The 12,313-nt window shown below is 45.4% G+C and overlaps 1 protein-coding gene across 2 annotated transcripts in view; it reads left to right on the forward strand.

Moving 5' to 3' along the window:
• Window positions 1-10,102, forward strand: part of LOC112103191 (acyl-CoA dehydrogenase family member 11-like) — a 34,403-nt gene extending 24,301 nt beyond the window's left edge. For both annotated transcript variants that reach the window (XM_026660446.1, XM_026660447.1), the window contains 4 exons: window positions 210-317; window positions 7,329-7,500; window positions 7,801-7,867; window positions 8,198-10,102. In XM_026660446.1, coding sequence (XP_026516231.1) covers window positions 210-317; window positions 7,329-7,500; window positions 7,801-7,867; window positions 8,198-8,324 — 474 coding nt within the window. In that variant the 3' untranslated portion in view covers window positions 8,325-10,102. The remainder of the gene's footprint in view (window positions 1-209; window positions 318-7,328; window positions 7,501-7,800; window positions 7,868-8,197) is intronic.
• Window positions 10,103-12,313: the final 2,211 nt, after the last annotated feature.

A 12,313-nucleotide genomic window follows, 5' to 3' on the forward strand; every position in this document is an offset into this window, starting at 1 on the left:
CCCCCCCCCCCCCCCCCCCCGGTACATCTGCTCTTTCTGACTTAGCAGTTCCACTTCTCCTTGCTCATCCATTCCCCTGACTCTATGCCTAGCAGCTCTACCCTTCAGTCACTATGGGATGTGTGGAGGAGACCAGTCTGAGAGCTCCTGTCATTGGTAAGAAATCCCAATAACGGCTGCTTTTCCTACCTGTCCCTCCTCCTTCACAGGTGCTGACCATCTGGGAGGGAACAACAAATATCCTCTCACTTGACGTGCTGCGCTCTCTCACCAAAAGCCAAGGCCAGGTTCTAGATGCATTCTGCTCTGGAGTGCAGGTGTGTTCACTCACAGCAACACTGATCATCCAGAGGTACCACCTCCCTGGACCTGGCTTCTTGCTCCTACTGCAAGACCGGCTGGGAACACCACTGCTTTAGAGTGCTGAGTTGATTGCATCCAACCAGGCATTTCCCCCACTCTCACTCAGTGCTGAGGCTGCTGTGGATGAGGGGAAAGCAGTGGATGTGTTATTCCTTGACTTTAGCAAAGCTTTTGATACGGTCTCCCACAGTATTCTTGCCGCCAAGTTAAAGAAGTATGGGCTGGATGAATGGACTGTAAGGTGGATAGAAAGCTGGCTAGATCGTCGGGCTCAACGGGTAGTGATCAATGGCTCCATGTCTAGTTGGCAGCCGGTTTCAAGCGGAGTGCCCCAAGGGTTGGTCCTGGGGCCGGTTTTGTATAATATTTTTATTAATGATCTGGAGGATGGTGTGGACTGCACTCTCAGCAAGTTTGCAGATGACACTAAACTCGGAGGTGTGGTAGATACACTGGAGGGTAGGGATCAGATACAGAGGGACCTAGACAAATTAGAGGATTGGGCCCAAAAAACCCTGATGAGGTTCAACAAGGACAAGTGCAGAGTCCTGCACTTAGGACGGAAGAATCCCATGCACTGCTACAGACTAGGGACCAAATGGCTAGGTAGCAGTTCTGCAGAAAAGGACCTAGGGGTCACAGTGGACGAGAAGCTGGATATGAGTCAGTGTGCTCTTGTTGCCAAGAAGGCTAACGGCATTTTGGGCTGTATAAGTAGGGGCATTGCCAGCAGATCGAGGAACGTGATCGTTCCCCTTTATTCGACATTGGTGAGGCCTCATCTGGAGTGCTGTGTCCAGTTTTGGGTCCCACACTACAAGAAGGATGTGGAAAAATTGGAAAGAGTCCAGCGGAGGGCAACAAAAATGATTAGGAGGCTGGAGCATGACTTATGAGGAGAGGCTGAGGGAACTGGGATTGTTTAGTCTCCAGAAGAGAAGAGTGAGGGGGGGATTTGATAGCTGCTTTCAACTACCTGAGGGGGGGTTCCAAAGAGGATGGAGCTCGGCTGTTCTCAGTGGTGGCAGATGACAGAACAAGGAGCAATGGTCTCAAGTTGCAGTGGGGGAGGTCTAGGTTGGATATTAGGAAACACTGTTTCACTAGGAGGGTGGTGAAGCACTGGAATGGGTTACCTAGGGAGGTGGTGGAGTCTCCTTCCTTGGAGGTTTTTAAGGCCCGGCTTGACAAAGCCCTGGCTGGGATGATTTAGTTGGGAATTGGTCCTGCTTTGAGCAGGACCTGAGGTCCCTTCCAACCCTGATATTCTATTATTCTATCCCATGTTCCTTTCTTATGGCTGTGATTTGGGAAGGGGAAGACCCCAGAGGGATTTGACAGCTCTCCAGCTATGGCTCTTGGTTTCAACAACCATGCACTACTTTATCCGTTGCATCCTTGAGCTGTAGGTGGTGAAAAAGGTTTGACTTACTGAACCAATTCTCCTGTCAACTTTTCCCATGCCCACATGGCTGTCCCACAGAAGAGCCTCAACAAACAATGTGAAAAATGCCCCAAGACTTTCTCTGGAGTGGACTGAAGCCCTTAAAAAGCCCACCCAGCTTTGCATTTCATTTAACACTATTCCAGTAGGTTCGAGTGACACCAAGCAAAGCATGGCTAAATGGCTGTCTCATTGCATCTCTCCATGCTGCAGCCAGCTGGGCCTGTCGAGGCTCATTCCACTTGGGGCTTCCAAGCTCAGATCTGTCTAGTCAGGAGACAGCAAGTCTTCTCTGCATCCAGGTACCAAGCACTATTGCTTAGACTAGGCTTCTAGACCAGAATCCTGGTTTGACATATGGGTGTAACATGACCTGCTTCTGAGCTGCCGGTGCCCCAACTCTCCTGGCCTCTAGAAATTGGATTTATTTTGGGTTTTTATATTACCCACTGTTTCCACTCACCGGCATACCACTCCCTGGCATCAGAGTGTGGGGCTGCTGGGATCTTCACCTTTCATGCCACCTGTGGACTACCACTTTGGCCTGTGATGGCCTGTTTGTTTTCATCTTCCACGGCCTAGCCCTCCAGCCAGGTCACGTCTTAGGTTCAGTCCCCTTCCAAGGTAATGAAAGTCCAAGTGAAAATTCAAATAAACATCCAAACAAAGATTCTTCTGCCCCTCCTGGGCTCCGCTGCAGGCTCCTCTGGGGCCTTGTGCACTTCTTCAGCAGAGCACTGCCTTCCTCCCCCACTGTGCTTTTCCCCTGCAGGTGCTGCTTCTCAGCAGTTTTCCGCACTGCCTCCCCTCCTGGGGACACCGGCAACTTCTCCTAGGGACCTCCCTGCTTCTTCCAGACGTCACTTCAGCCTGCCTTCACCAGGGCCTTCCCAGCGAGAGGAAGCTCCTTCCTCTTTAGTCCACTCTGACCTTTTCACAGCAGGGGTCACTAGTTGTAATTAAGTCCCCAGATCAGAATCAGCTGGGCGATAACTGCTACCTCACAGGCAAGGCTGAAGCCATCTGTTAAAGGGCCAGCCAGCATGTGACACCCACCTTTTGGGGAGATAGTTTAGCCCTCCATAAAAGTAATGGATTGTTACCATTCTAGGCATGAGTCTTGTTTCCTACCATTACTGCCTCTCTTGCTACCTGGTACCATTTGGTTTAGCTCCATCCCTCACATAGCTGTCTATAGTTGTTGGAATCTACTGCGAGGGGCATCTCTAGAGGAAGGAACATTGCTGGGAATGTTTGTTCTCTGAGGGGATTCCCATCCAGCCTCCTCCCCACAGAGCTGAGGGTCTGCTATTTCTGCCTTTGACTTGTGTTAACTGGCTCTTGTTGGGAGTACGTTCTTCTCCCGCTTGGACAGCAAGTAAGTATGGGATACTGAGGGGTGCCACTAAGGGAGTTCCCACCTGGTCTCATGCTGGAAGCCTGGTTCCAACAGTGGTGATCCACTGAAGTATATCTCCAGAGAACATGAATGACAGGTAACTTTCTTTTCCTTTGCACCACATGATTATGGGAAGCTGAGAGCCTTTCATGTTCGTACTTCATGATGCATGCTATAGAGGCAAGGCAAGGGGAAGGAAGATAAACATGTTCACTGGGTGATTATCCTGCTGATCTTCACATAGAAAGTGCAACCACAGGAATGAACATGAGAAATGGCACTAGATTCCTAAGACAACCATCTGGGAGACATCCTGGGAGTTTCAGATGAGCAATATGTGGGCCCAGTTTTATTGGCTATGACTTTGCTACAGTACTTTGGATGCATTTTAAAATCCACTTCTACTCTGAGAAGTGACATTTAAAAAATGGTGGTATGGGGTTCCAGGATTCTTGTATGCCAACAAGTTCATATCAAATTTGATCAGCTCACAAATGAAACAGGCTCTTTCTGAATGTCAGCTGTGCAAAACTCAGCCTGGGCTATGTACAAATAAAGCCGAGCGTTCTGCCTTTTCATGCATCATCAACAATGATTCTGCAGGCCAGTTTGTGCCCTCAGTAAAATCTGCGCAGCCCTATTGAAGTAAATATGATTTGCAAGCAAAGCCCCCTGTTTTTGGTGTCCTCCCTCTTATTTTTAAATATGCATAACCTTGAAAATGATTCTGCATTATAAGAAACGAGTCCAGTTCTGGCTGTATTGTTTTAGTTGTTTGCAGTAAGGAGAGGCTAACCAAAAAGAGTGGCAGCTTAAACAGTTTCTGATGGATTCAGAAATACTTTAAAGGTCATTCCCTGTTTGACTACATCAGTCAGAAAAGTGACGGTAAAAATGGCCCCATTGACGCTGCCCTCCTGTCAGTTATACTCTTATGGACTTAGAGCAGGTAGACCGGGAGAAAAGCAAAGCTGGAGTTGTTTCTGCCTTTGACATGATCACTGAAGCTGCTGGCTGAGTTCTCATTCCAGAATTTTTTTTCTCCTTGTAACAGAGGAAGTGGAAAAAACCCAGTTTGATTTTCCTGTACGTTGAATTTACACCGCTGGCAGTTGGGGGGAAAAAATCACCTGTAAAAAAATTAGCAAATTAGAGATGAAAGGATTTGATGCAGAACACATACAGAATACAACCTGTCACTTTTTTGACCAGAACCATGCTTTGAAGCTGATCAGATTTTGGATCTACAGTACCTGGGTCCCTTTAAACACACAATTTAGGCCAGGAGTCGGCAACCTTCGGCACATGGGCCATCAGGGTAATCCGCTGGTGGTCCGTGAGACATTTTGTTTACGTTTACCGTCCGCAGGCACAGCCGCCCACAGCTCCTAATGGCCACGGTTTGCCATTCCCGGCCAATGGGAGCTGCGGGAAGGGATGTGCTGGCCACCAATTCCCACAGCTGCCATTGGCCAGGAACGGCAAAACTGCAGCCACTGGGAACTGCAGGGGGCTGTGCCTGCGGACGGTCAAGGTAAACAAAATGTCTCGCAGCCTGCCAGCTGATTACCCTGATGGGCCGTGTGCTGAAGGTTGCCGACCCCTGGTTTAGGCAGTAGCAGTTTGTTACACAGCCAGTTGTACCAAGGTATTACAGTAGAACCTCAGAGTTATGAACACCTCGTCATGGTGGTTCTTTCAAAAGTTAACAACTGAACATGGACTTATACAGCTTTGAAACTGTACTAAGCAAAAGAAAAATGCTGCTTTTAACCATCTTAATTTAATGAAACAAGCACAGAAAATTTCCTTACCTTGTTAAATCTTTTTTTTAAACTTTCCCTTAATTTTTTAGTTTACATTTAACACAGTACTGTACTGTGTTTTTTGTGTCACTGCTGCTGCCTCATTGCGTACTTCCGGTTCCAAATGCGGTGTGTGGTTGACCAGTCAGTTCGTAACTCTGGTTTTCGTAACACTGAGGTTCTACTGTAGTGTGGTATATGAATCTACTGTGTTTTGAGAAACCTATATACCTTTGGCTTCACCCCAGCCTGTTATGCCTGTGTTTCTGCCTTTGGAGTCTATGCTATTTGTTGGCATCAACCTCTAAGTTACTTTTGCAAAAGGCTTTTTAAAACATCTCATTAGTATGCTGTGGGCTTGGAGGTTCCTTTGGACTTTATCTTGGCAACAGACCTAACCTGTACTTAGGAAGGTAGTGGTGCAAGTAAGTTTTATAGAACACAAAATTGTGTTGAATTTTCACAGGCTGACTCCTACTGAGCTAACAGGCTGTGTTTTCCAGTAACAAGAGTAGGAACTGCATGATCACCTCAAGTACTGAAAGCCTAAAAATACACAAAACTACTTTTTAGTAGGATATCAGCTACTAATAAGTGTCAGTTTCACAAATAATCTGCAAATAAGAGATTAATTCACATGACAGTCTCTATGCAAAAGAATTAATGGACACAAATCTGACATCAGGAAGCATAACATTCAAAAACCAGTAGGAGAACACTTTAACCTGTCTGGTCACTCAATGACAGACCTGCGGGTGGCAACTTTGCAACAGAAAAGCTTCAAAAACAGACTCCAACGAGAAACTGCTGAGCTTGAATTGATATGCAAATTAGATACAATCAGCTTAGGCTTGAATAGGGACTGGGAATGGCTGAGCCATTACAAACATTGAATCTATCTCCCCATGTAAGTATTCTCACACTTCTTATCAAACTGTCTGTACTGGGCTATCTTGATCATCACTTCAAAAGTTTTTTTCTCTTACTTAATTGGCCTCTCAGAGTTGGTAAGACAACTCCCACCTTTTCATGCTCTCTGTATGTGTGTGTATATATATCTCCTTAATATATGTTCCACTCTATGCATCTGAAGAAGTGGGCTGTAGCCCACGAAAGCTTATGCTCAAATAAATTTGTTAGTCTCGAAGGTGCCACAAGTACTCCTCTTCTTTTTGCGGATACAGACTAACACAGCTGCTACTCTGAAACCCTTCTACAAAATGCTACTCTAAAATACCAGCTCCTCTTTGCAAATTAACCATTGTAACCCTTTTGTCATATTGTATTACAGCAGAAAAGCACAAATTGCAGAACTACTGGGGTAAAGATGTACAGTTCTGTAAAATATAGCGCCCCAGATGCTTGGGCCGAGACCCCTGGCTTCAGTGAGGTCCATGTCAAAACACTTCAAAGGGGCCAGGATTTCACACACACACTGCAAGTTTTTCAACCCATTGACCATGGAAATGCAGATCCAAACTCAGCATCAGTAATATGGTGTAGTGATACATAATGACATTTATATATTGGATACAAATACATGTTACGTGAATCAAGAGCCCTTCTGAGAGCTCACCCTGTGGCAGCATGGGAAACCCAGATTAAAGGCTACACTCGATCTCACACACCGAGGCAGCAGTGTGCATGCTGTAGTATTAATAGGAAGCCAGTGTAGAGTGGTATTAGGGTCTCACCGCTGACCTTCTGTCACGTTTTCCACACTACAGCTAGGCCACTGGGAAAATGGCAGCTTAATCAGAGGAGCCAGCAAAGCCCCTTGGAACAGCCAGAGCCCTGCCATCCATTCTCAAGGAGTTGAGCACAGGCCTGGCTGCTTTGGGCTTTCCCACATATATGTGACTCGTAAGGGACGGATTCTTCAAACCTGCCTGTTAGCTCAAGGAGAGCAGTAGCTACAGCCACGCTCTGAGCACAGCTCTAACATCTTCATGAAAGTGGAAATATTTGGATGTAGAAGGACAGATCAGATACAGTGGTGATGGGCATGTATAATTTCTGCCTGCTACAGATATGTAATTACAGGGTAGTGTGTACACTAGTTGGTATCCACACCTTGCTGGAATACCAGCATGGTAGATCTAGCTCCGTGTTTTTCAGTTAAACTAATGCTGCAAGTTTCCTTCAAACAATTTTCTCCTGAGTGCAGCTGAGCAGCGTTCTGTCAGTGTTGGCTGGTGTGGTATAAGCTTCCCCATGGCAGCCTCATTGAGAATTGCAGTGGTTTGAGCTCTTTCATTCGGATTTCAGCAGCTGTTTCCCTACACGAGGCACTCGATAACTTTTCCTTTCTTTGCAGGGGAAGTTGGAGCTGGCTTCCAGCATTTCAGAACTGGAATCTTCTGTGCAACTACTCCAGGATGCTCTCCATAGGCTTGGCCAGTTCACTCAAAGAGTTGGCTCAAAGGGGGCAGTTGCGATGGAGCTAGCAGCAAGAGACTTTGCCTACACTCTGGCAAGGATCTACACAGGTAATGGAGAGAACTGACAATCCACTGCAGAGACTCCAAAATGACTCTGAATTTGTCCTAGGATGTTCAGTTTCAGGGATCCTGGGGTAGGTTTCAGCTGGAGGAGATTGGTTTTCAAATGTTGTTAAACAATGGTGGTTTAAGGAATGCTGGTCACTGCCTCCTTTTTGAGCAGAAGGAGATTCAGGTATGAACCAGCAAGATGCTGTGATGGAGTAAGGAATACCTGACCCTTCCATTACATTTTGCTATTGGGATGGGAGTCTGGAAACATTTATACCTGACATGTGCTTTTCGCAGGGGCTCTCTTACTCGAACACGCAGCCCAGCCTGACGCCACCTCCACAGACACTTACACAGCTCAGAGGTAAATGGATCCCCTTTCTCCAGCCGCCTCTTCCAAGCAGATCTCCTAGGTGTATTCAGCAGGCGCCGCACCACATTCATGTGATCCGATCCCTTTCTAGTAGTCAGTCACACCTTCTACTGACACAGACCCAGACCTCAACATCTGCTGCTGATGGAGACAAGTATCGGTCCTGCTGTGGTATCCGTGAAATCTGATCAATCCCGTTCAGGGGGATTGCCTGTCCACAGCATGCCTTTCTAGAGATTGTAACACTACTAGGGGTTAGGTTGCAACAAGTATTGTCCATACAATGGTTTTGGTTAAAAGTTATTTGCATTCCCTACGCAGGTGGTGCAAACAGGATCTCTGCCCAGTAGACTCAGAAGAAAAAGCTGGCTGTTATGATGACAAGGCAGCTTCCATGGATACCTACTTGGTTTATGAGGGAAGCCCAGTTTTGAAAGGAAAGCTATGACTTAACTGAAGCTAACTGAGAAAATCCATACCTCGCTTTGGAAGAGAAATTGGATTATAATCCTGGCCAGTGCCTGGTGCGTCCAGTACAAATTGCATTTGCTTATAGTGTGCTTAATATTTAGGGTTATGCTAAACAAATGGGCTATGACCATCTAAGTATCACCGATAGTCTCTTGCAGGAGGTGTTGAAAAGAAACATGCTTAGAATGTTTTAGGCAAACACCTGGTGGTCAAATGCAGATAATGAATTTAATAAGAAGACTCTGAAGTGCTAATGAGTATTCTTTTCAACACTGAGACAAGGAAACAACCAAAGCTACATCTGAAGCCTGGTCTAAAACACAGAAGTTGCAGAAGTTTATAAAATTGTTTTTTAGCTTTGCAACACCACTTCCCTACCCCCTCTCTCTGAGCCAACACCCTACAGCTGCAATGCTGCCTCCAGCAGCTTTGTGTCAGTGGAGAGTTCCCCTCCACAAGGGCATTCTCCACTGGCCTCTTTAGCCACAAGAATCTGGTTCCAAGGCTGTAGTATAACTTGAGAACATAAGTCCCATCTACACTGTGATGTAACCAGGTTTCTCAACTCAGCAGTTGCTAAGTGCAATAGGTCCTGGCTGCAGCTGGGTAGGACCAAGGACCATATCATACATTAAGATGAAAACTGTATCTTATCCTGTAACTAAACCTATAGCCAAGCTAGCTAACCATTGTGTAGTATTTCGGCTAGCGGTGCTTGTGATTTTTCTCTTTAATTTCTTCCTTGTTACAAATAATTTTTGCTTTAACTTAAGATACTTGGACTTGAACATGGAGACTCTAAGCTGGGGGCCTCTTGTTAGAGGCCCTGGAAAATAGGACACTGACCTCTGAGGAAGCTGAGTCTGGAGCAGATGTAATGGTTTGAGCACCTGGCCAGATCAATAAAGATGAGATCCTCTTTCCCAGGCAGAGATGGGTCAGCATGGTTATAGGGGGGTGCTTGGTAGAGTTCCAGTTACCCTAGGGATGGGTCTGAAAGAAATGGTTACATTTTATTAATGAGGAAGTGTACACAAGGAATTGTTAAATAGAAACTTGGTGTTATTGAGACATGCATGTCCCAAGACAGCCTCATGCAGAGAAGTACTTTAGGGCAAGTTTACACTACAAAATTAAGTCAACCTAAGTTATGTCGACGTACAGCCACCGCGGTAATTGAATCTGTTTTCATATCCACATTACGCTACTTGTGTCGGCAGTGCACATCCTCACCTGGAGTGCTTGCACCAATTTAACTGCCAGTATGGGACACAGTGGGACAGTTCCTGACAGGCAGTAACAGTTGATGTAAGCAACACAATGTCTACAATGACACTGCGTCAACCTAACTACATCGACTTAAGCACTACACCTCTCGCGGAAGTGGAGTTAATAATTCGGTGTAGTGGGCTAGTTACATCGGTGCGAACTACATTGTAGTGTAGATGCTTATAGAGTTAGGTTGATGTAAGCTGCCTCTATAGTGTAGACCAGGCCTCAGTGTATTAGAAGTTGAATTGTTAAGGTACAGTACTGAGCCAAAATTATCCCTATATACTGTTTAAAAATCAAACTTTGGTGAGATCAAATACACAAGGTAGTTGATAAAATTACATCAGAAATGTAAGATCTAAGCAATCTTTTTTTATAATCCTTATCAAATCAGTGCAAACAACTTAAAATGTGAAACTATTTCTGTGAACAAGATGGTTGAGTGATTTGGCTATTCTGCAATAAAGGAACTGGGAAAAGGTTCAATACACATTGCATTTGTCTTTTTAAAGTACATCTAGTACTCAACATTTAAATGAGACCGAGCAGGTCTCCTAGCCATACCCGGTAAGTGGAACTCCCTGTTGAATTGAACTTCAACTTATAAAGAGAGCAGATGTGGGGAAGGAATCATAAATACACTGCACCTACGATAGCCTTTTCCCCCACCCAAAAATTACAGTGACATGCAGTGTGCTCATTGCCTTACCCAGCCCAGTGGGTAATTCTACCTCTGAATACAGTTAACTATTGTTACCAAAGACATGCTCTTTCTTGGCCAATGACATCACAGAATCTCAGGGTTGGAAGGGACCTCAGGAGGTATCTAGTCCAACCCCCTGCTCAAAGCAGGACTAATCCCCAGACAGATTTTTGCCCCAGATCCCTAAATGGCCCCCTCAAGGATTGAACTCACAACCCTGGGTTTAGCATGCCAAGGCTCAAACCACTATAGCCAGGAGGGCTCTATGCCATCTATGATAATCACTTGTTGCTGAGGCATTCAGAGCCTCAGAAGTGCACCAACACTGTCAGCCTAGTTCTACTAAAGCTACTGCGGGATGAGACATGTCACTTCAATATGACTCTTGCTCCAGGCTCCCAGAATGAGAAAGTTGCTTCCTACTGGTAAAGGAAATTAATCTTTGCTCTCCATAGAGCTCATTCATTTCCCTTGCACATGTGCCTTAATGGTACTGCAGGACACTGGACATGAGGTTTCCAGTTTTAGGTTAAAATCAATAAAACACTATCAAGGCAGACATGTAGGTGTCATTACTTTGGAAAGCAAGGGAGATAGCTGTATTATTTTGTATGAATATATGTACTGCAGTTTATCTGTTTGATATCATTCTGTCTGACTACACAGAGTCAAATGAAAGGGGTTGTTATGAATAGCCAACAGGAAATGACAGAATGGTGGAGATCAGACATCTGGGGTAAACACCTTCAAGGGAGTTAAGATAATACGGGTTAGGTTATTAATTGGGAAGATCTTTTCTGGGCACCAGCAACTTCATACAGTTGTTTTGCCAAGGCCACAGCCTAGATCTCAAGAAGGACCATAAGCAGTTAAGAACCTTGGCCTAGAGAGGAAGGGGAATGGGGAGCAGGGAGACACACAGAGAATGCTGCAGGGACTGACTGTCTGTCTGTCTGTCCCAGGCCAGGAGTAGGGGTGTCTGGGCTAAGAAAAAAAATTAAATTAAATAAATTACTAGAGATATCCCATCTTCTAGAACTGGAAGGGACCTTGAAAGGTCATTGAGTCCTGCCCCCTGCCTTCACTACCAGGAACCAAGTACTGATTTTGCCCCAGATCCCTAAGTGGCCCCCTCAAGGACTGAACTCACAACCCTGGGTTTAGCAGGCCAATGCTCAAACCACTGAGCTATCCCTCCCCCCTTAATAAGAAGACTCTGAAGTGCTCCATTGGTGAGAACATGATCCTCTATGTGTACTGGTGATGGTGAGGCAATATTAAAGGTCATGATATCGGTCTTATTGCGGTTGATTTTCAGTCCAATTTGCTGGCTGAATGCGTTGAGTCAAGTTGTTTTTTCTTGTATACGGTGTTGGGTATGTGACAGGAGAGCGACATCATCTGCGAAGTCCAGGTCTTCAAGGGATGAGAAGAGTGTCCATTTAATGCCTCTTGGCATGTCTTCTGTTGTACGCCACATTACCCAGTCAATGACAATGTTGAAGAGGACTGCAGACACGACACATCCCTGATGTACTCCTGTTTTGACTTCAAAACTGAGCTCACTGTGATCAAGACTGAATGTAAAGTTGACATAGAAGCTTTTGATGATGTTGATTATACAGAAAGGAATTCCATATGCCCGCAGAATGCGCCATAGGCTGGTCCTGTGAATGCTATCAAAAGCCTTCTCAAAATCTATGAAATTTATGTCAAGTTGCCGTTGCCATTCTAAGCACTGTTCTATGATGTTTCATAGAGCAAAGATCTGGTCTGTGCATCCATGCCCTTTCCGAAAACCAGCTTGTTCTTTTCTGAGAACGTTGGACTATGCTCTTACACAATACTTTGCTTGGCACAGATAAAAGTGTGATACCACGCCAGTTATTACAATCACTGAGAGTTTCTTTCTTTGGTATCTTCACTATAACCCCAATGGTCCACTCATCTGGCACTTTTTCCCTTTCCCAGACTGATGAAAAATAGAGGGG

This window comes from Terrapene carolina, unplaced genomic scaffold (genome assembly GCF_002925995.2).
Source record: "Terrapene carolina triunguis isolate 2854851 unplaced genomic scaffold, T_m_triunguis-2.0 Scaffold782, whole genome shotgun sequence".
Lineage (NCBI taxonomy): Eukaryota > Metazoa > Chordata > Testudines > Emydidae > Terrapene > Terrapene triunguis.